Here is a 22099-nt window from a genome sequence, read left to right as displayed (position 1 = left end):
GAGGGCATGACTTAAGGATTAAAGGGCGCCCATTCAGAACAGAGATGCGAAGAAATTTTTTTAGCCAGAGGGTGGTGAATCTATGGAAATTTTTGCCACGGTGGCCGTGGAGGCCAAGTCATTGGGTGTACTTAAAGCAGAGATTGATAGGTATCTGAGTAGCCAGGGCATCAAGGGTTATGGTGAAAAGGCGGGGGAGTGGGACTAAATGGGAGAATGGATCAGCTCATGATAAAATGGCGGAGCAGACTCGATGGGCCGAACGGCTGACTTCTGCTCCTTTGTCTTATGATAATTATATAATCAGAGTTAAAGAAATTACACTTCTTCAGAAATTTGCAAATATTTTGACCAGCCTCTTTTTAAATAATTAAGTGTACCTCACGAAGTTCTGTGGTAACATAGTGTTGCAGGTCTTTCGCAGCTTTAGCTCTGGTCTCCTCACTCCGACTCTTCAACCCATTGACAAATTGCTGAAGGACTGACGCTGTTCCTGACATGGCGTAGTCTAATTCACTGCAGATTCTGCAGATCCTTCAGAGCCAAATAAATAAATAAATGTTAGTGCTTGAAAACAACACAATATTATTCTATTTGGATTGAGATTGGTATGGCTGAAAAGAGCATCAGAACCAAACCTTAGTGTAATGTATATTACATAAATATTTCAGTTTTCACTCGTAAAAGCACAATATGTGCCAAGTCCCCAAATGTACAGAACATTCTATTTAAAATCATTGTAAAGTGGTTTCAGAATTATATGAAGAGGGCACTTGAAACAACACATTTTTGTTCTGTACAATATTATGTCTCTATGTGGCACTACAAAACTTGGTGTAAACCAAGACACATTCTTCTTTAATGTTTGGCCACACTTTGCCCCTGTAAGAAATAATAAACACAAGAAAGTCTGCAGATGCTGGAAATCCAAAGCAACACACACACACACAAAATGCTGGAGGAACTCAACAGGTCAGGCAGCATCTATGGAAATGAATAAACAGTCAATGTTTCAGGCCCTAGACCCTTCTTCGAGACTCCTGTTGCCCCTTAAAGGAATGTAGCAGCAACAGTGGGACACAATTTCCAAGTTCATCTGCAGTTGCTGCTCACACACACTACACATTTAATCACCATGTGCAGGTATCCAGGTGGAAGCTTCTTTGCATAAAGCATTCTAGCATAAGTCCTATCATGCCATAGAACCACAACAAGCTCTACCCACATTCATGCTCAAACAAACTTGACTACATGCCAAGCCGCACACTTAGTCAGCCATCAAAACATGTTTCAAAATATCCCTGATATACAGAAACATTCAAAAACTAAGAATCTTTATTTCAACGGTATATAATTACAGCTAAATATTTCAGTAAGTAATTATTTTTTAAAAAGATGTAAATTACCTTAGGCTTACCAAAGTCCATTGTGCATTGTGCCTGTTCCTTCACCAGGACTTACCCAACACAACTTGGGGATACTCCATGAGGAGTCCGTTATCAGAGTATAAAGAGCAAAAACATCAGCCAGTCAAGTTCAGAACGTCATGGGAGCCTTGATGCTGATATTTATATATGTAAATACAGATAGTTCCATGAGGACAGCTGTCATTTCCATAAGACCCTAAGATATATGAGAAGTAGGCCATTCAGCCCATCAAGTTTGCTCCACCATTCAATCATCGGCTGATCCAATTCTTCTAGTCATCCCCACTCCTCTGCCTTCTCCCCATACCTTTTAATGTCCTGGCTAATCAAGAACTTATCTACCTCTGCCTTAAATGCACCCAATGACTTGGCCTCCACAGCCACTTGTGGCAACAAATTCCACAAATTTACCACCCTCTGAATGAAGAAATTTCCTAGGAAAATTCAGGCTAATAACACAGCAACGGCACTGCTCAAGATTGAAAGAAATTGCTGAGAGTTGTGGACGTAGCTCAATCCATCATGAAAAGTTGCCTCTCCTCCACTGACTGTCTACAGTTCTCACCTCGAGAAAGCAATCAATAAATCAAAGTACTCCAAGAGAACCACAACCTTACATGACTTGCATGTCTCAATGACCCAGAGAGCTACGTTGGCTGGAGTCAGGGCTTTATGTTTTGGCTCTTGGTAAGGTTACAGGTCAAAAAGTAGAGGCCAAACTAAGAGTGGTCCACTAGTCCTCCAAGTTCAGGAGTTCAGCTCAGAGCTAATAACCCTGCCTGGTAAAATAAAACTGTTACAGAATCAGCAATGGAGAATCCTTCTACATCTAAGTGGCCAAGGACAGACAGAGATGGAGGACTGACATTGCTGCTCTAAACATTAGTAATGTAACAGCAGAAGTAAGTATGTCAAAGACCCATTCACCCTGCTCATTCTTTCTTCTCCTCACTTCCTTAGGGATGAAAATACAATAGTAGAGCTACTAGGACTTGATGTTTCAATCCCTACAGTAAATCGGCCCTCTCAATGTTGGCAGTGGGCTTGGAGTGGTGACAAGGAGGGTAGGTACCTCATCAGGGTCATCAGGTGGGCACCCTCCTTGTTTGACGTTTCATTGATAAGCACACGACATCTCCAGAGGGCTCAACGGTGCTACTTGGCATCCCAGGTACACACCCCTCAGTTCCATACCCTCCTGTCGTTATCTTGCAGCCCAGTTGTTGTCTTTCCTTTTAATCCAAATCCAATTGCTGCTTTCTTCTGCTGCATTTGACAAGGACTTGATTGCTTGTTGGAGGGAGTGACCTCTCACCCCCATCTTCTTCAATAGACTGGTTGTAGATGTAGCAACGAATCCCCTGCATCCCACTTCTGCAGAGAAAATCTTGGTCTTCCAGCCATTCTGGGCAGCTTCAGTTGCCAGTTCAGAGTACTTGGTCTTTTTCCTCTCATAAGCTTCTTCGACACCATCTTCCCATGGTACTGTCAATTCCACAACGTATGCCAGCTTGGCTGCTGTGGACCACAGGACCATGTCTGGCTGGAGTGTTGTAGCCACAATGCTTGTGGGAAACACAAGCGTTTTTTCCAAGTTCACGTCCATTTTCCAATCCCGACCAACCTGCAGAATCTTTTGATGTTATATGGTGCTCTGGAGGTTGGCCTGCTGATACAAATCATCAAAGACACTTTCAACCCACTGTTATAACACACTCAAATAGACCTGTTTTACGACAAGATAGGCCCTTGAACTAGAGCTCTATCTTGTCATGTCCCTTCTACCTTAGGCTACCTAAACTGCATCATGCCACAGGACATGATGATCAAGGTTACAATATACACCTAATTACTTCGGACTATCAAGCAAAAAACATTTTTCAATTATGAATTTCCAATTCCTTCTGATAATTTTTTAAAACTCTTCTCCAGGCCTCTCAGTATATATTTCTGGGAAGAAATACCTAGCGAGTCAAAGCCTGATCTCCTCTTTCTAAACCAAACCTTCTACAATGGTCATGGGAAAGGCAAATTAAATGCCCATGACTGTGACACCACTAGCTAATTTATTAACATCTTATTACTTCATAGCTTTAATTGTATGAAGAATTGTCAATTCCAAAAGCATCCGTTTACCTTACTTTTCTTTGATAAGCTTGTAAAGTTATTCCAAGCTTTTCCCCATCTACAACCCCAATGCATTGATGTACAAGGATGACAGAATTGTGCTTACGACATTGAAGTATTCAAAAATTAAGAAACAGAAAACAAAATGATTTCAAGCACACCGAACAATAACCTAATAATGCAGCACACACAAAATGCTAGAGGAATTCAAGCCAGTCAGGCAGATCTCAAGGAGAGGAATAAACAGTAAACATACTGGGCTGACACCTTTCATCAGGACTGAAAAGGGGACAGGAATCAGAATAAGAAGGTGGAGGGTGTGGCTGGAGTGCAAACTGGCAAGTGAAAGACTCCTCATCTGATCCTACCTATCATTTGCCCTCCTCTCCTCTCCCCCCACCCCCCAACTTCTTATTCTGACTTCTGCCCACTTCCTTTCCAGTCCCAATGAAAGGTCCTCAAGCATTTTCTGTGTATTGTTCTAGATTACCAGCATCTGCAAAACCTCATTTGTTTATAAAAGGGATACAAGTTCTCTTCTTTTTCTAACTCAGTCCTACGTACATACAATTAGGGTTTGCACCTTTTTATGATAATACCATACAAACTCCTGTGACATTGAACACTATTAAAAAGCCAACACAAACCTGCAGACTCTTTATTGCATAAACAAAACTGGATGTTGTGGCACTTTACAAAAGGTATCAAAATCTTTCATAATACAATGTTCACCAATACATTCCCTACCCTCACTAGAATAGACTTATTCATTAAAATGAATTGCTACGTTTATTTGGATTTCTGGTATATTTTTGCATATATCACAGAAAGAGAATACAAAATATTTCCTTGACAGCTCAGCTATTCCATTATCCCCATTTTAATCCATCATGTTGCAAGGAAAACCATGTTAGGGGTTGTTCACACAACATGCTGGAGGAACTGCACATCAGGCAGCATCTACGGAGGGGAATAAACAGTCAACATTTCCAGCTGAGACCCTTCAGCAATGGAAAAAAATGGTGCAGAAGCCAGAACAAGAAAGTGGGGAGAGGGAGAGGTGTACAAGCTGACAAGTGATAGGTGAGACCGGGTGAGGAATAAGGTGGGTATGTAGGGGGAGGGAGAATGAAGAAAGAAGCTGGGAGGTGACAGGTGGAGAAGGTGAAGGTCTAAAGTAGAGGAAAACTGATGGAAGACAGTGGAGCATGGAAAAAAGGGAAGGATGAGGGGCAACAGAGGGAAGTGATGGGCAGCTGAGAAGGGGTGAGAGGAGAATCAGAAAGCAGAATGGAAAAAGAGAAAGGGGGAGGGGAAGAATGATCATATCATCAGGATGGAGGCTACTCATGCAGAATATGAGGGTGTTGCTCCTCCGATCTGAGCATGGAAGTAGTCCACAGACCAACATGTTGGAATGGGAATTGAAAGTCAAACTTGAATGGGTAGCCATCGGGAATTCCCGCCTTTTGCAGCCAAGGTATTCGACAATTCAATCCCACAATCTACGTCAGTTCTCAATGATGTTGAGGGGGCTATATCGGATACAATGGATGAATCCTTGCAGATAGTGTTGCTTCACCTGGAAGGACAGTTTGGAGCCCCGAATAGTGGTTAGGGAAGAGGTGTAAGGGCAAGTGTAGCACTTGTTATGCTTGCCAGGGAGGGCTGACTAAACAAGGGAGTCACATAGAGAGAGATCCCTACTAACAATGGAGAGTGGAGGGTGGTGGGAGGGAGAGAATAAAGTGCTTACTGGTAAGATCATTGTAGATGGTCGAAGTTACGAAGAACGATGTGCAAGATATGGAAGCTAGTGGGTTGTGGGTAAGGACAAGGAGAAATCTATGCCTGGTGGCAGCGAGAGGATGGGGTGAGGGCAGCAGATAATAGAGAAATTGAGGACATGCAGGTGAGGGCAGCATCAATGGTAATGAAAGGGAAACCCCGTTCTTTGAAGGAGGAGGACATCTGACACATTCTAGAATGGAAAGCTTCATATTGAGAACAAATGTGGTAGAGACAAGGAACTGAGAAAAGGGAATAGCATCCCAGTACCCAAAGGCCTTGAATGTCCACCATCCAATGGCCCTGAGCTCACACATCATGAAGACCCTATAGAGGCTGGTTCTGGCTCACCTCCAACCCCTGGTCAGATCCCCTGCAGTTTGCCTACCAGGAGCACACTGGAGTCGACAATGCTGTTATCTTCCTACTCAACAGAGCCTACTCCCACAGGGCAGCAATGTGAGACTCATGATTTCTCAAGTGTCTTCTGTATCATATAGCTCCCATTGCTGGGGGAAAGCTCCGTTCAATGCAGGTTGGCACTTCCGTTGTATCCTGGATATTGCACAACCTGACTGGCAGACCACAGTTTATGCAGCTTCAGAGCTGTGTGTCAAACATGGCCATAAACAGCACTGTTGCCCCACAGGGGACTGTATGGCTCCCTTCCTGTTCACCCTGTATACCTCAGACTTTAGATACAACATTGAGTCATGTCATCTACAGAAATTCTCTGATAACTTACCAATTGTTGGGAATATAGAGGGAGGATGGGAAGATGAATACAGGGCCCTGGTGAACAACTTTGTCAATTGGTGCAAGCTGAATCATCTGCAGCTCAACATCAGTAAGACCAAGACTTTAGGAAGACTAAGTCTACACTGCTCCCTGTTACTATGGCGAGGATATACAAGTACCTGGGAGTGCACCTGGATGACAGACTTGACTGGAGCACCAACACAAGAGGCTGTTACAAGATGGGCCAGAGTCGTCTCTACTTCTTGAGGAGACTGAGGTCCTTTAGAGTATGCAGGCCTCTCCTTCAGGTTTTACCAGTTGTTGTCACCAGTACAACCTTCTATACGGTGATGTGCTGGAGCAATGGCATCAACACGGGTGATGCCAACAGGTTCAATAAACTGATTAGGATGGCTGGCTCTGTTATAGGAGTCAAACTGGACAAACTGGAGTCTGTGGTAGAGCAGAGGACCCTATAAAAAAATCCTGGCAATTCTAGACCATGTTTCTCACCCTCTGCATGCCACCTTGACTGAACAGAGGAGCACTTTTAGTAACAGACTAAAGTAACTGTGCTGCTCCAAAAAGCGCTACATGAGATCATTCTTACCCTCAGCAATTAGGCTCTATAATGAGCCAACCTATAGGCTAGGGAAGTGATGACCACCCCCCCCCCACCCCCGTTAGACTCTTTGATGTAACATTTTTTATTCTTTCTTACTTCTCTTCTAATATTTGCATATTTGTATATCTAAGCACTTGCAATGCTACTGTGACACTGTCATTTCCTCTGGGATCAATGAAGTATCCATCTGTCTATCTACCTACTACAATTGACAGTGTGAGAAGAGGTATCAAGATAGCTGTGAGAATCAGTAGGTTTGCAAAAGCTATCTGTAGATAATCTGTCTCCAGAGGCAGAGACAGGAGATCAAGAAAGAGGAGAGAGGTGTTAGAGATGAACCAAATTTGAGGGCAGGGTGGAAGTTGGAGGCAAAGATGATGATGAGCTCAGCATGGGTGCAGGAAGCAGCACCAATTCAGTTGTTATTGTAGGATTGAAAGTGTTGTGGAGCATTATTAGTTTAAACTCAGAACATGGACTGTTCTAAGTATCTGACCAAAACACAGCATAGCTGTAGCTCTGGTGTCTGGAGAAAATGACAGAAGACAAAAGAAAAATTGTTGAGAGTGAGAACCATGTCCGCCAGATGAAAAAGGATGGTGATGGAGGGGAACTGGTAGGGTTGCTGTCCTGGGAGACGCAGAGAGCTTTAAAGCCTTCCTGATGGGAAATAGAAGTATATAGTCACAGGATATCCATAGTGAAAATGCCGAGTCAAGGGCCTTTTGGGCCATAGAGTCATTTTGGGCTGAGACCCGTCGGCAGGACCTGATGAAGGGTGTCGGCCTGAAACGTCAACTATACACCTTTCCATAGATGCTGCCTGGCCTGCTGGGTTCCTCCAGCATTTTGTGGGTGTTGCCTGGATTTCGAGAATCTACAGATTTTCTCTTATTTGTGATTGGTGCACTTATACTACCTCCCACTTTCAAATACTTGAGAAAGTACCTAAAATTTGTTTTCATATACCTTGATAGCTTTCTCATGTATTTACTGCCACAATGAATTTTAGGCTATCCTTCAATGAACCAATATCGCAAAATTATGAAAATAGAACTAGGAGTTGATCATGCATGTCTGTCCACCCAGTCAGAAGCTTATGCCCAGTCCTTTACTTCAACACCACTTTCTTGTAAATATCTAATATATTTAAAAAACCTAATATACATCAATTCAAATTATTCAAATATATCAGATTTGATCCATTTATTTTCATGTACACCAAGGTGCAATGAAATTTCTTGTTTATGTTCACAGGGTAAACGTATACACTGTAATAATAATAATTACCACAATAAGAAAGAAACACAAAATCAGCAGAATGGTGCAAAGATAACAGTGGAATCTGAAGTGGGTGCAAAATAAGTGTGAAACTTGACAATAAAGGAATAACCAAGAGAAGTAGTCAAGTTTATAATCATTTAACTATATACATGTATATAACCATATAACATAAATAGAAACAAGACAATGTCTCTTCAAACCAGGGTGTAACACACAGTACTATACATAACACCCATAACACACGATAACATGGTGAAAATAACTTAAATAACACACTAAAGTGCATTAATACTAAATATTGTAAGGTATGGAACAGATTAACCAGTGACAATTTGAATACGATGCGGTAGGGAGTTCAGAAACCTAATGGCCTGGGGGAAGAAACTGTTTCTCATTCCAACCCTTTCTCTTTTTATGCATCTTTGTCTAATGTCTGATGGTAGAATTGAGACTTCAAGAACATGGTAGAACCACCTGAACGGGGATCTGACAGAGACAATTGTTTCTGAAATCTGACAGCAGTGGGAAGTCTGATTGTCCAGGTTTTCAAGTCCTTGTATCTTCTTTTAAAAAGTAGAAGGAAGGAAAAGGAATAGCTACGATGGCAGGCAACCCTGACAAGTACTTTCAGCCTTCCTGAAGCAATGCACAATGGATGGGAGGAAGAGACAAGCTTGTGACAGACTGGGCAGGATTTAACTCTCTACACATTCCATTGGTACAGAAGACAGCAGTTGCCACCATAGGCTTCCAGTCTGAGATTCAACCAGTCAGACTGTTTCTATAGCTGTGCTCCAGAAAGTTCAAGAGAATCCTCATGGACATGCCAGATATCTCAGGATTTCTATAAAAAAATATGCTAATGTACTTTTTTGATCACCTCATCAGATGGTGATATGAAGTTGTTGACCATTTCTACAACAGCTCCATTGAAGAGGATAGCACCCGCACCCATAGATCCTAGGTTAACAATCAGCTCTTTCATCTTGCTGATGTTAAGGGCAATGTTGTTATTCTGACATCAGGATATGAGGTTTGTCATCTCTTTCCTGTGTTCCATCTTACCTTTGTTGCTGATCAAGTTGATAACAGAATCAGCAAACACTGTATCTGGCCACGTAGCCATGGTCGCAAAGCAGGGCACCACACACACAGCCCTCTACTTTGAATATGCACAGCAACAAAACTGCACTTCCTCATGGTGAAGAAAGTTCTACTCATTTCATTCACAATTGGCTGAAGACCTTATTCTGATACCTGATAACAGACACCCCAGCAAGGGGAAACATCATCCCTGCATATACCCTATTAAGCACTACACCAATTCTGTATTTTCCCAATTATATCACTTTCTAAATTCCAGGGATTATGGGTCCAAACAGCTTAAGCTCATAGAATATTTTCAACTAAATTGTGATTAGTATCTGAGCAAATTGAATAACTAGGGCTACAGATGAGGCTTTAACCTAAATACTATGTAGAGGGTTTTGTTGAAAGGCAGCTTAAGTTAATGAGAAAGGACAATGAAATAACACAGGGCATTGAAATGGGTAACGATAACCAAAGTGTGTTAGGATAGGACAAGCTTAAGACGCAAGTTTTATTAGAGTCACAGTAGAGAAAAATGTTAAAAAGGTAAAACTAGTGGATCGTTATGTGATAATTTTTTCCCAGTCACTAACCTCGTTTCAAGATTTAGTTCAATATGCAGGAGATCATATTTTAAATTAGTCTCATCAGACACTTTATCTCAGATGCCACATCTGATTAATGCAGGAGCCAAAAACAAATAAACAAAGCATTTTAGTTCAAGCTACAACTTGCCTTTGTCTCATGAGGTCCCTTAATCACCATTTTCCATAGATAACAGGCACTGCATGTTATAGGGTCAGCAACTTCAAATTCTTCAGTGTTATCACTTCACCGGTCCTCTTCTGGGCCAAGCACGCAAGTGCAATTATGAAGAAAACACAGCAGTGCCTCTACTTCCTTAGGTATTTGTGAAGATTCAGCATGACATCTAAAACTTTGTCACAGGAGCCTCAGGACTTGCACCACCAGGTTCAGGAACAGTTATTACCCCTAAGCCACCAGGCTCTTGAACCAGAGGGGATAACTTCACTCGCCCCATCATTGAAATGTTCCCACCGCCTGGGAACATTTCAAAGACTTGTCATCCCATGTTCTTGATATTTATTGCTTATTTATTTATTATTATTTCTTTTTTTCGTATTTGCGGTTGTTGTCTTTCGTACACTGGTTGAACACCCAAATTGGCGCAGTCTTTCATTAACTCTATTACAGTTTATTATTCTATTATGGATTTATTGAGTATGCCCACAAAAAACAAGTATCAGGGTTGTATATGGTGAAATGTATGCAATTTGATAATAAACACTTTTAATTTTGAGCAACATACATCAAAGTTGCTGGTGAACGCAGCAGGCCAAGCAGCATCTATAGGAAGAGGTGCAGTCGACGTTTCAGGCCGAGACCCTTCGTCAGGACTAACTGAAGGAAGAGTGAGTAAGGGATTTGAAAGCTGGAGGGGGAGGGGGAGATGCAAAATGATAGGAGAAGACAGGAGGGGGAGAGATAGAGCCGAGAGCTGGACAGGTGATAGGCAAAAGGGGATACGAGAGGATCATGGGACAGGAGGTCCGGGAAGAAAGACAAGGGGGGGGGTGACCCAGAGGATGGGCAAGAGGTATATTCAGAGGGACAGAGGGAGAAAAAGGAGAGTGAGAGAAAGAATGTGTGCATAAAAATGAGTAACAGATGGGGTACGAGGGGGAGGTGGGGCCTTAGCGGAAGTTAGAGAAGTCGATGTTCATGCCATCAGGTTGGAGGCTACCCAGACGGAATATAAAGTGTTGTTCCTCCAACCTGAGTGTGGCTTCATCTTTACAGTAGAGGAGGCCGTGGATAGACATGTCAGAATGGGAATGGGATGTGGAATTAAAATGTGTGGCCACTGGGAGATCCTGCTTTCTCTGGCGGACAGAGCGTAGATGTTCAGCAAAGCGGTCTCCCAGTCTGCGTCGGGTCTCACCAAGATATAAAAGGCCACATCGGGAGCACCGGACGCAGTATATCACCCCAGTCGACTCACAGGTGAAGTGATGCCTCACCTGGAAGGACTGTTTGGGGCCCTGAATGGTGGTAAGGGAGGAAGTGTAAGGGCATGTGCAGCACTTGTTCCGCTTACACGGATAAGTGCCAGGAGGGAGATCAGTGGGGAGGGATGGGGGGGACGAATGGACAAGGGAGTTGTGTAGGGAGCGATCCCTGCGGAATGCAGAGAGAGGGGGGGAGGGAAAGATGTGCTTAGTGGTGGGATCCCATTGGAGGTGGCGGAAGTTACGGAGAATAATATGTTGGACCCGGAGGCTGGTGAGGTGGTAGGTGAGGACCAGGGGAACCCTATTCCTAGTGGGGTGGTGGGAGGATGGAGTGAGAGCAGATGTACGTGAAATGGGGGAGATACGTTTAAGAGCAGAGTTGATAGTGGAGGAAGGGAAGCCCCTTTCTTTAAAAAATGAAGACATCTCCCTCGTCCTAGAATGAAAAGCCTCATCCTGAGAACAGATGCGGCGGAGACGGAGGAATTGCGAGAAGGGGATGGCGTTTTTGCAAGAGACAGGGTGAGAAGAGGAATAGTCCAGATAGCTGTGAGAGTCAGTAGGCTTATAGTAGACATCAGTGGAGGAACAACACCTTATATTCCGTCTGGGTAGCCTCCAACCTGATGGCATGAACATCGACTTCTCTAACTTCCGCTAAGGCCCCACCTCCCCCCTCGTACCCCATCTGTTACTCATTTTTATGCACACATTCTTTCTCTCACTCTCCTTTTTCTCCCTCTGTCCCTCTGAATATACCTCTTGCCCATCCTCTGGGTCACCCCCCCCCCTTGTCTTTCTTCCTGGACCTCCTGTCCCATGATCCTCTCATATCCCCTTTTGCCTATCACCTGTCCAGCTCTCGGCTCTATCCCTCCCCCTCCTGTCTTCTCCTATCATTTTGCATCTCCCCCTCCCCCTCCAGCTTTCAAATCCCTTACTCACTCTTCCTTCAGTTAGTCCTGACGAAGGGTCTCGGCCTGAAACGTCGACTGCGCCTCTTCCTATAGATGCTGCTTGGCCTGCTGCGTTCACCAGCAACTTTGATGTATGTTGCTTGAATTTCCAGCATCTGCAGAATTCCTGTTGTTTACTTTTAATTTTGAACTCATTTCAAAACAAACTGCGCTAAATTTAGCAGAACCTACATTCTTACATTCCGAGTTACAACCGTCAGCTCACAATATCTTCAGTTAACTAGCTCCACCCGGTTACATAATAAACTGCAAAATCAGCTGCCTATTTTTATTTGAAGTGCTTTTAATTCCTTATTCACTATTGAGGATGAAAACCACAAGGTTGAGAACATCCAACAGTAAAATTTAACAAAATATTAAAAACTAAAACCTTTTTAATCCCCAAAGTGATATAACAGACTCACCAGATGTTGGTGACTTTTATTAGCTTCTTCTTCTAACCTCATACAACTTTGTTAGCTGGCTGCAGATTTATCACATTACTCAAGTTATATCTCAATGAAACATGGTTTCTGAAAATTATGAAATATTTGCACTCCTACACTCCATTTATCCAAACACAGCACATCTGTCTAAAAGACAGCATAAAATATACTCCTAAAAGACAACATAAAAAGACTCCTTTTTTTCTCTCTCCGAAATACATTTAGAAGTTTGTTTGGTTTTGAATCAGTTATTTTCTTTTCAGAATACTAGCTTATTCATGGCAAAACATGATAAATGATTAGATTAGATTAGATTATGAGGACACTCAGTCCTTGTTTATTGTCATTTAGAAATGCATGCATTAAAAAATGATACAACGTTCCTCCAGAATGATATCACAAGAAAACATCGGACAAACCACGACTAAAACTGACAAAACCACATACAGATTTCCCCTGCCATACGAAGGTAGAGCATTCCTATGAAACAGTTCATAAGCCGAAATGTTGTAAAGCGAAGAAGCAATTACCATTTATTTATATGGGAAAATTTTGTTAGCGTTCGCAGACCCAAAAATAACCAACCAAATCATGCCAAGTAACACATAAAACCTAAAATAACAGTAACATATAGTAAAAAGCAGGAATGATATGATAAATACACAGCCTATATAAAGTAGAAATACTTTTCCACAATCATTGCCTGAACTGTTCTCCGTAGCGAAAATCTCACGCAAGCGCCATCGGCAAAAACACGACGCAAGCGTTCTCCAGTAACCTTTAAGCTATGAAGCTGCCAAATCATACCAAATAACACGTAAAAATACACAGCCGATATAAAGTAGAAATAATGTATGTACAGTGTAGTATCACTTATGGGAATCGGGAAGACAGAGCCGAGCACACTGATGATGGTGTGTTAGGCTGAGTCATCGGAGACTGGGGTGGTGCAGTGGCCCCCACCCTCCGGGCAACAACCCGATACCAATTCGCGAAGCATGCAGGGGTACAGCGGTGGCTGTGTGCCTCCCGGCCACCGCTGTACCCCTGCATTCTCCGCGAATCGGTATCTGTCCGCGGCCTGGGGGTTGGGGTGGTAGGACACTGAGGTGTCATCTCATTGTCGTCTGTTTCCATTAGGGCAGGCAGCTCATCTTCTCCTATAACTGCCTGCCTCGATGTCGAAGGTCGAAGTTCGTCATCTGCTGCGGCTGATGTGGAAGGCTTGAAAAACAACAGTACTGTATGTCTGACTGCTGAGCCTCGCGAATTTTTCTACCATACAGTTCTTTGTAAGGACTCAAACCATCTTGCAAATATGCCCTAAACTGAAGTACCCTTTCAAAATTAAAGTCGTACTTTATCATTACTCATTCTGTTTCGATTGTTATCCTTTCCTCTTCCAATTGCATCAGCTCTTCATCTATCAGTTCTTGGTCATGAGATGCCAAAACCTCTTCAACATCATCTTCGTCAACTTTCACAAGCCAAACTCACTTTGTCCTTACTTCATTCACCACGATCGAAACGCTTAATTATGTCAAGTTTTACGCTAAGTGTAACACCCTTACGAGCTCTTTCAGGCTTTTCCGAAAGCTTAGAACTCATCTTGCAAACAGATGCTCACAGGCACATGTTTAAGCAATGCCGACTAGAATGCCATTCCGAATCCGGGGGAGAGCGGCTGCTCAGGGTGCATGCTGATTTCTTTCTAATCACGCGCTGCTTTTTCCGCACGCTGCCTTTTCTCATAACAGTGAAAACACCTTCTGTTAGCAAAAACAGGGAACTAATGTAGGTCTTTCATAACAGTGAGGTTTCATAAAGTGAACGTTCGAAAAGCGGGGGACACCTGTAATTATAACATATAGTTACAACAGTGCAAAGCAGTACTATAATTTGATAAAGAGCAGACCATGGGCACGGTAAAAAAGACTCAACGTCCCGATAGCCTCATCATCTCATGCTGGCGGCAGAAGGGAGAAACTCTCCCTGCCATGAACCTCCAAGCACCGCAAACTTGCCGATGCAGTATCATTGGAGGCACCCGACCGCAGCGGACTCTGAGTCCGTCCGAAAACTTCGAGCCTCCGACCAGCCCCTCCGACGCAGCCTCTCCGAGCACCATCCTCTGCTGAGCGCTTCAACCCCGCCCCAGCCACCGAGCAACAAGCAAAGCCGAGGACTCGGGGCCTTCCCCTCCGGAGATTCTGGACCACACAGTAGCAGCAGCAACAGCAAAGCAGGCATTTCAGAAGTTTCAGCAGATGTTCCTCCGTGCTCTCAGGTCTGTCTCTATCAAATCAGGATTGTGCGTAGCACCCTACTTGACAAATAACTACCGGAGTGGCCACTGCGAGTTGCGTCGCGCTGCCATCTTCTCCTCCTGCCGAGGTTGAGGTTGGATTTTATCAATGGACTCAAAAAAAATTGATTTAATAGTGCAAGACTGACTATGATACTCCATATATTTTTGACATTTTAAAACACAAGTTTGTGGACCGAGGGAAAAGATGTACTGAAATGTCTATAGTTCAGAAAGGCAATCCTCATCTTTCCATGACTTGGTAACCTATTTACATATCCTTTCTGCTAAGTGTCCATCCAGAGTAATGGCTGCAAGGTTCTATTGATACATTCCCCACAAGAAATCAATTATTAATATGTGTCAATACTCATGCCACAATGTGTTTAACATAGTCAAGTCTTACCCAAGTGCAAGATTTCGTAAAAACATTGTGCTGGTAGAAATGGCATTCCACCATTATGACCTAGTAGAGACAAATAATGTTAAAAGTTTCAAGTTACGATGGTGGCAACTTTAAGAACTTTCAAGTTAAGGTGGCCTGCTGCCTACGTCCTTCAAACTGATACAGATTGTAGATTTATAAAATGCCCCTGAGTTTTGGTGCGTTCTTGAAGCAGCCTTAGTATGGGTAGTATTTAGTTACACCAAGCAAAATCCTCAGCCCATAGTGGTAAGGTGTGATGAGCAGCACAGATTTTAAATTTACTCCCGTCTCTTAAATGGGCATGGCATCCCACTGATTACATCTTTACCCTCAGAAATATATTTTTCTGTTGAGTAATACCCTTTCTACCAAGTATAATGCTGGACTCAGAGGCTTGTTTAATAAACTTAGGAAAAGTCTGAAGGGCAACTGCTAAAAGCTGAAGTCTTAGCTTTCAAAAACCTTTAGAAATTGCTACTACTTTGCTCAGAAATTTCTGAAACCCCATGCAGAAAATGTGTAAAGGTCAACCAGCAGCATAGATGTTGGAAGTGGCTTTGAAAATGTGTAGCTCAAGTAGTTAATAGTTGGATTGAGTTGTTCTCCAATCTTGGCAATTCATTTGCAAACGTTTCATCTCCAAACGAGGAGAAATCATCAGTGTGCTGTTAATTTGTGGTGCATCTTCCTAATACTTGGCCTTTATATACTTATCAATCAGCTGATTAGTCCTCATTACGGAAATTCAATTGTGATGTCAGGAGAGGGCATTGCTAATTGGTTGTGTGGCAAACTCTGTGCGCTGTGGTGTGGAACTTTTGCCCACATTGGCTTATGCTGTAAATAGGATTGGGGTCTACATGTCTGCTTACAGAATTGTTCACAGAAAACCATGCTTCTAGGAATTCTTTTGCATGCTGCATGTTTACTTGCACCATGACTTTCACTGATGTCCAGTCGAATTTGTGCCCCTCTCGATCTTCATGGGTAGAGACTAGGGAGAATTGGTTATGCTGCTTTACAGCAGTTGATGGTCATGGATCTTTGTGGGTAGTTTTGTTGTACACTGATGATGTCTCCTTGTATGGTGACGAAATGTTTGCAGCATCTGTAGAGGGAAATGAACAGTCGATGTCTGAGACCCTTCATTGGGACAGAAAAGAAGAGGGCAGAAGCTAGAATAAAAAGGCATTAAGTACCAGGTGACAGGTGCACTCAGTTGGGGGGAAGGTAGACATGCAAGGGAGGAGAGATGAAAGGGAATGATGTGAAAAGCTAGGAGGTGACAGGTAAAGGCCAAGGACTGAAGGAGGCATCTGACAGGACAGTAGACCATGGAGTATGGGGAAAGAGAAAAGAACCAGAGGGAAATGAATAGAAAGGGTGAGGAACTACGGGAATGTGGGAAAACAAGAGGGGAAAGGGAAGGAAAACAGAGTGGAGAGGTTACCAGAAGTTGGAGAAATTGATTTTGATTGCATCAGGGTGGAGACTACCAAACTGGAAGAGAGTTTTTGTGCCTCCATCAGGCATCTGGCCTCAATATGGCAGTAGAGCATGTCATGAACACACATTTCAGTGTGGGAATGGGAAGTGGAATTGAAATGGGTGGCGATCTGGAGATCACCAGCATCTGCAGAACCTCTTCTGTCTCCATAATAAACATCAGAATCACTATTAATGTAAAACTTACTCACTAGCATTTCAGAATGAGATAATCTTAAAGTGTTCCCATCTAAACATGTTACTGTGCGAATAGTCAAGCATCAAAATTTCCATATCTGATAGTTTATATAGCAGGCGAAAGAAGATGAATGAAATACAATCAAAGAGTAGAATGTGCCGATCACAATTGCTACAGTTTTTTTAAATTATAGAATGAGGGCTCAGAACAATTTTTAGGGCAGGACTGATCCCTGATCACATTCTGAATGATCATCAGGGTGACACATATTAAATGCTGGAGGAACTCAAAACAGGTCAGGCAGCATCTACGGAAATGAATAAACAGCCGACATTTCAGGCCAAGACCCTTCATCAGGACATCATGTCTTGATGAAGGGCCTCAGCCTAAAATGTTAATTTTAATTAATGTCCATAGATGCTGTCTGACCTGCTGAGTTCCTCTAGCATTGTGTATGTGTTGCTCTTGGTATCCAGCACCTGGAGAATCCCATGTTTATGATCAGTAGAGCAAGTCAAGTTGAATAGCAAGTAATACTTAAAGCACAGCTTACAAGTGAAGTATTAATAGAGTAGCCCTCCTGTGTATAACTGGGAATGGTGCTTCAGAAAGATTGTGTATAGATTTAAAAAGAAAATGTGAGTGGATGGCATATTTACAGTTAAGAGTTAAAGCAAGTAGAGCCCAGACATATTATTGCACAATATTTTTCATTACACAATCTTCCATAATTTCATATAACAATCATATACGCCTTGAAAAGGACCCCACTCCAGACCATCAGACCACTATCTCCCACACCATCACTAACCTTGTCAGCACTGAAAATCTCCGATCCACTGCCACCAAACTCATTTCTTACTGTTCATTTCTACCTCCTTCCCAAGATCAACAAATCTGACTGTCCAGGTAGGCCCATTGTCTCTACCTGCTCCTGCCCACTGAATTTATGTCCACATACCTCAACTCCATTCTATCCCCCTTAGTTCAATCCCTTCCCATCTACATCCGTGGTACTTCACATGCTCTCGATCCCTTCAACAACTTTCAATTTTTAGCCCCGACCACCTCGTTTTGACAGTGGATATCCAGTCTCTATTTAATTCTATCCCCATCAAGAAGACCTTAAAAGCCCTCCACTTCTTACTTGACAACAGACCAGAGCAGTTCCCATCCAGCAGAGTTGGTCCTCACCCTCAACAATTTTCTGTTGACTCCTCACACTTTCTCCAAACTCAAAGGGTAGCGATGGGCACCCCAATGGGCCCCAGCTTGGCCTATATTTTTGTTGGCTACGTAAAACAGTCCATGTTCCAAGCTTTCCCTGGTAATGCTCCCCAACTCTTTCAGCACTACACTGACGACTGCATTGGTACTGAGACGGTCAATGTCATCAATCTTGTTTCCAATTTCCACACTGCCCTTAACTTCACTTGGTTCATTCCTGACACATCTCTCCCCTTTCTCAACCTCTCCATCTCCATCATCACATCATCTCAAAGTTTCTTTGCTGTAGCTACACAGCTTCTCAAGAAAGCTCACTCATTAGTAATACCCTGTCGCTGCACAACATCCATTAAATGGTCTTTCTTGCTTTCCATGTGCACATTTAAGTTTGATTACTGATGTAGTTTACAGTATTGTCTTGTAAATTGTTGGTTGCTATTGTGTTTTCTGTTTTGGATTGTCCTGTGTTTTACTCTTGGCACAGAACCAAATCAATTCTGGTATGTTTAAAGTGATTCTGACAATAAACTGCCTATCGAAATCTTTTACAAACCTACCGATTCCCACGGCTATTTGGACCAAACCTCTTTCCACCGTCTGGTGTAAAAATGCTACTCCATTTTCTCAGTTCCTTCATCATCTCCATATCTGTTTCCAGGATGAGGCTTTCCTTTCCAGAACATCAGAAATGTCCTTCGTCAAAGAACATATTTTCCCTTCCTCCAACATTGATGCTGTCCTCACCCACATCTCCTGCATTTCCCAGGCATCTAGGTTAACCCCAGCCTCCACCACCTTAATAGGGATAGAGTTCCTCATCCTCACCTACCACCCCATGAGCCTCCGCATCCAACACATCATTCTACACAACCTCGACCCTTCAACTGAATCCCACCACCAAACACACCACCTCACTATTTAACTTTTGCACTATTTATTTGTAAGTCATTATTTGTCTTGCATTGTACTGCTGCTGCAAAACAACAAATTTCACAACATACCAATGAAAATACATCTGATTCTAATTCAGATTCTCACAATTTTAAAGCACAAGTTGATACATACAGTACAAAAGCATACATCAAATTACATTCTTACCTAAATTGTGAGTGCACATTACTCATCGTTCCTGTGTACATACTTAATTTCACTATTTTCTATTGATGATTACAAACAGGCAATGAAACAAATGTCAGAGGTCTGATGTCTGTCACAGACAACTAGTAAATGCCTACTCCAACCACATCCCATCTACTTAAGCACCAACTTCTTTTGTAGCTCCTCCCCTATTAGATTATATTACCAATTCAAAAGAAGCCTTAGCAGGGTACATTCCAAGTACAAATGATATTACTGATAATGCTTAGGTGGTTAAAGTTTTACTCTAAGACAATGAATGTGAAGATACATCTCTGGTAGAATAGAGCCTTGGAGTATTGACAGATCATTTAATATAGTTAACAGATTAGTAGCACAGTTTTCTGCTACTACAGTTGGCACTTAGACAACAAAACAGTCAAAATTATATTCTAAACCTGAATGTTATGTTTGGCTATTTTAGCCTATTGGCAGTGCAGCTCCCAACTAACTCATCATCTCAATTCAACAACTGTGCCATGAATCAAAGCAGAATACAATTGCCAACTACTCCACAAATTGCATAATCCAATTTTTCAACCCAGTACAGACCTGTTGGTAAATGCACCTGATAATCAGAGATGTTTACAAACAACAGTTAACTTTTTAACGGAATTGTGTTCACAATATATCTCTTTGTAATTGACCCTTTGGCTCAGACATTTCCAGCACTCAGAGGTGAAGGAGAAACCTCAAGCAGTGGGAACTGATCTCTGGCTAATAGCAACCTCTGCACTGTCTTTCATAGGTACAGTAGACTAACATGTACTGAGCAGACACAGAAAGCAAAGTGGGAGGTGGGGATGCACTGGAAAGGGGAGGGATGTGAAAAAAAGATTGTTCTCAGGGGAAGTAAATGAGGCATCATTTTCAGCTGTTTAGTGGAGTACTTCACATCCACCTGAATATGTACTTACAGTGTTCTTTTCTATGTTCGTATTTAACAACTCAGCTGAAGTAAATAACTTCCATAATGCAGCATATTCAGTACTGCACACTAAATGAATCAACATTTTTCTAATTCAGATACCACCTAACTGAAGAATATTAGCAGTAAATTGATCAAGATTATTCCCTGGCCCAAGGAAGTGCTAAAATAGTCACTTACAAACAGGCCCTCACATGGAGAATGATTTGCTTTTAGACGGTTCCCTTCCTAAATTCATGTCAATGCAAAGCAGTTCACAGCCAATAAAGTTTTATTTTGAAGTATACAGTTCTTTGTATTCCAAGAAATGCAGCGGCAATTCTGAATGATAGTTCCTTTTAAAGAAAGATTTTGATGCAAAGAGGTATTTTAAATTCATCAGTAGCAGCTGGGTCAGCAATTTAATGTCTCAACGTTAAGGTGGTACCTCTAATACTGTCAACACACATCAAAGTTGCTGGTGAACGTAGCAGGCCAGGCAGCATCTCTAGGAAGAGGTACAGTCGACGTTTCAGGCCGAGACCCTTCGTCAGGACAGTCTGGCCTGCTGCATTCACCAGCAACTTTGATGTGTGTTGCTTGCATTTCCAGCATCTGCAGAATTCCTGTTGTTTGCCTCTAATACTGTACCATCTTCAGTGCAGCAGTATAGCTTTTAGGCGACTGAAAAACGAGTGTGTTTAAAAGATCAAAATTTTAAACCTGGCAGAAAAGTCATGGTCAGCCAGGCTATGATGATTCTTGTCTTCAAATGCCGCTGAAACACTACTTAAAGGCGCCACTTGACAAGTGCTGGAAAGATATCACTAATACTTGTTAGGGATTATTCCGGAATTATAAAATTATGGATAGCATAATAATGAATTTATTAACATGAGACCCAATCTTCAGGAAATAAAACCTATTCACAATTTCACTTCAACTGATACCCTAAAGCCAGCAACACAAATTGCTGGGTGTGGAGCATTCTGATTGTTTGCCATTTAAACAACATAGAGGAAAACAATAGATGATTATTCATGTTAATTGATCATTGAAAACTACAGAATGAGATCAGGAAAGCATTAACACTTCGTCTCCTATATTAGCATTTCGTTATCCCTGCCATGTATCACACATTTTAGGACAGGGCTATTTTATCACTTAAAATTCTGACTAGTTGTATATTCATGGCCCCATCCTTACCACTGTAACAAAAGGGGTATACTTGGATGTCTAGAGTTTTTGCTCAGAAGCTTTTGAAACGGACACCAGTATTGAATATTAAAAAGGGCTCTACTGGTTAGCATGTGCTACCATTTAATTCTGCAAAGTTACTTTACTTTATTGTCACCAAACAACTGATACTAGAATGTACAATCATCACAACGATATTTGATTCTGCGCTTCGCGCTCCCTGGAGTACAAATCGATAGTAAATACTAAAAATTTAAATTATAAATCATAAATAGAAAATAGAAAAGGGAAAGTAAGGTAGTGCCAAAAAAAAACCGAGATGCAGGTCCGGATATTTGGAGGGTACGGCCCAAATCCGGGTCAGGATCCGTTCAGCAGTCTTATCACAGCTGGAAAGAAGCTGTTCCCAAATCTGGTCGTACGAGTCTTCAAGCTCCTGAGCCTTCTCCCGGAGGGAAGAGGGACGAAAAGTGTGTTGGCTGGGTGGGTCGTGGCCTTGATTATCCTGGCAGCACTGCTCCGACAGCGTGCGGTGTAAAGTGAGTCCAAGGATGGAAGATTGGTTTGTGTGATGTGCTGGGCTGTGTTCACGATCTTCTGCAGCTTCTTCCGGTCTTGGACAGGACAACTTCCATACCAGGTTGTGATGCATCCCAGAAGAATGCTTTCTACGGTGCATCTACATCCCTAGTTGTAGTTACT

General features: G+C 42.4%; 1 protein-coding gene across 3 annotated transcripts in view; it reads right to left on the bottom strand.

Annotated features, from left to right (window-relative positions):
• The window catches only part of mtor (mechanistic target of rapamycin kinase), a 343897-nt gene that overhangs the window by 306047 nt on the left and 15751 nt on the right, over window positions 1-22099 (bottom strand). For all 3 annotated transcript variants that reach the window (XM_063033405.1, XM_063033407.1, XM_063033406.1), the window contains exon 2: window positions 381-534. In XM_063033405.1, the coding sequence (XP_062889475.1) occupies window positions 381-500 (120 nt within the window). In that variant the 5' untranslated portion in view covers window positions 501-534. The remainder of the gene's footprint in view (window positions 1-380; window positions 535-22099) is intronic.

The sequence above is a fragment of the Mobula hypostoma genome, chromosome 25 (genome assembly GCF_963921235.1).
Source record: "Mobula hypostoma chromosome 25, sMobHyp1.1, whole genome shotgun sequence".
Classification (NCBI taxonomy): domain Eukaryota; kingdom Metazoa; phylum Chordata; class Chondrichthyes; order Myliobatiformes; family Myliobatidae; genus Mobula; species Mobula hypostoma.
The sequence above is the reverse complement of the archived record's forward strand: the minus strand, read 5'-3'. Positions and strand labels throughout refer to the sequence as shown.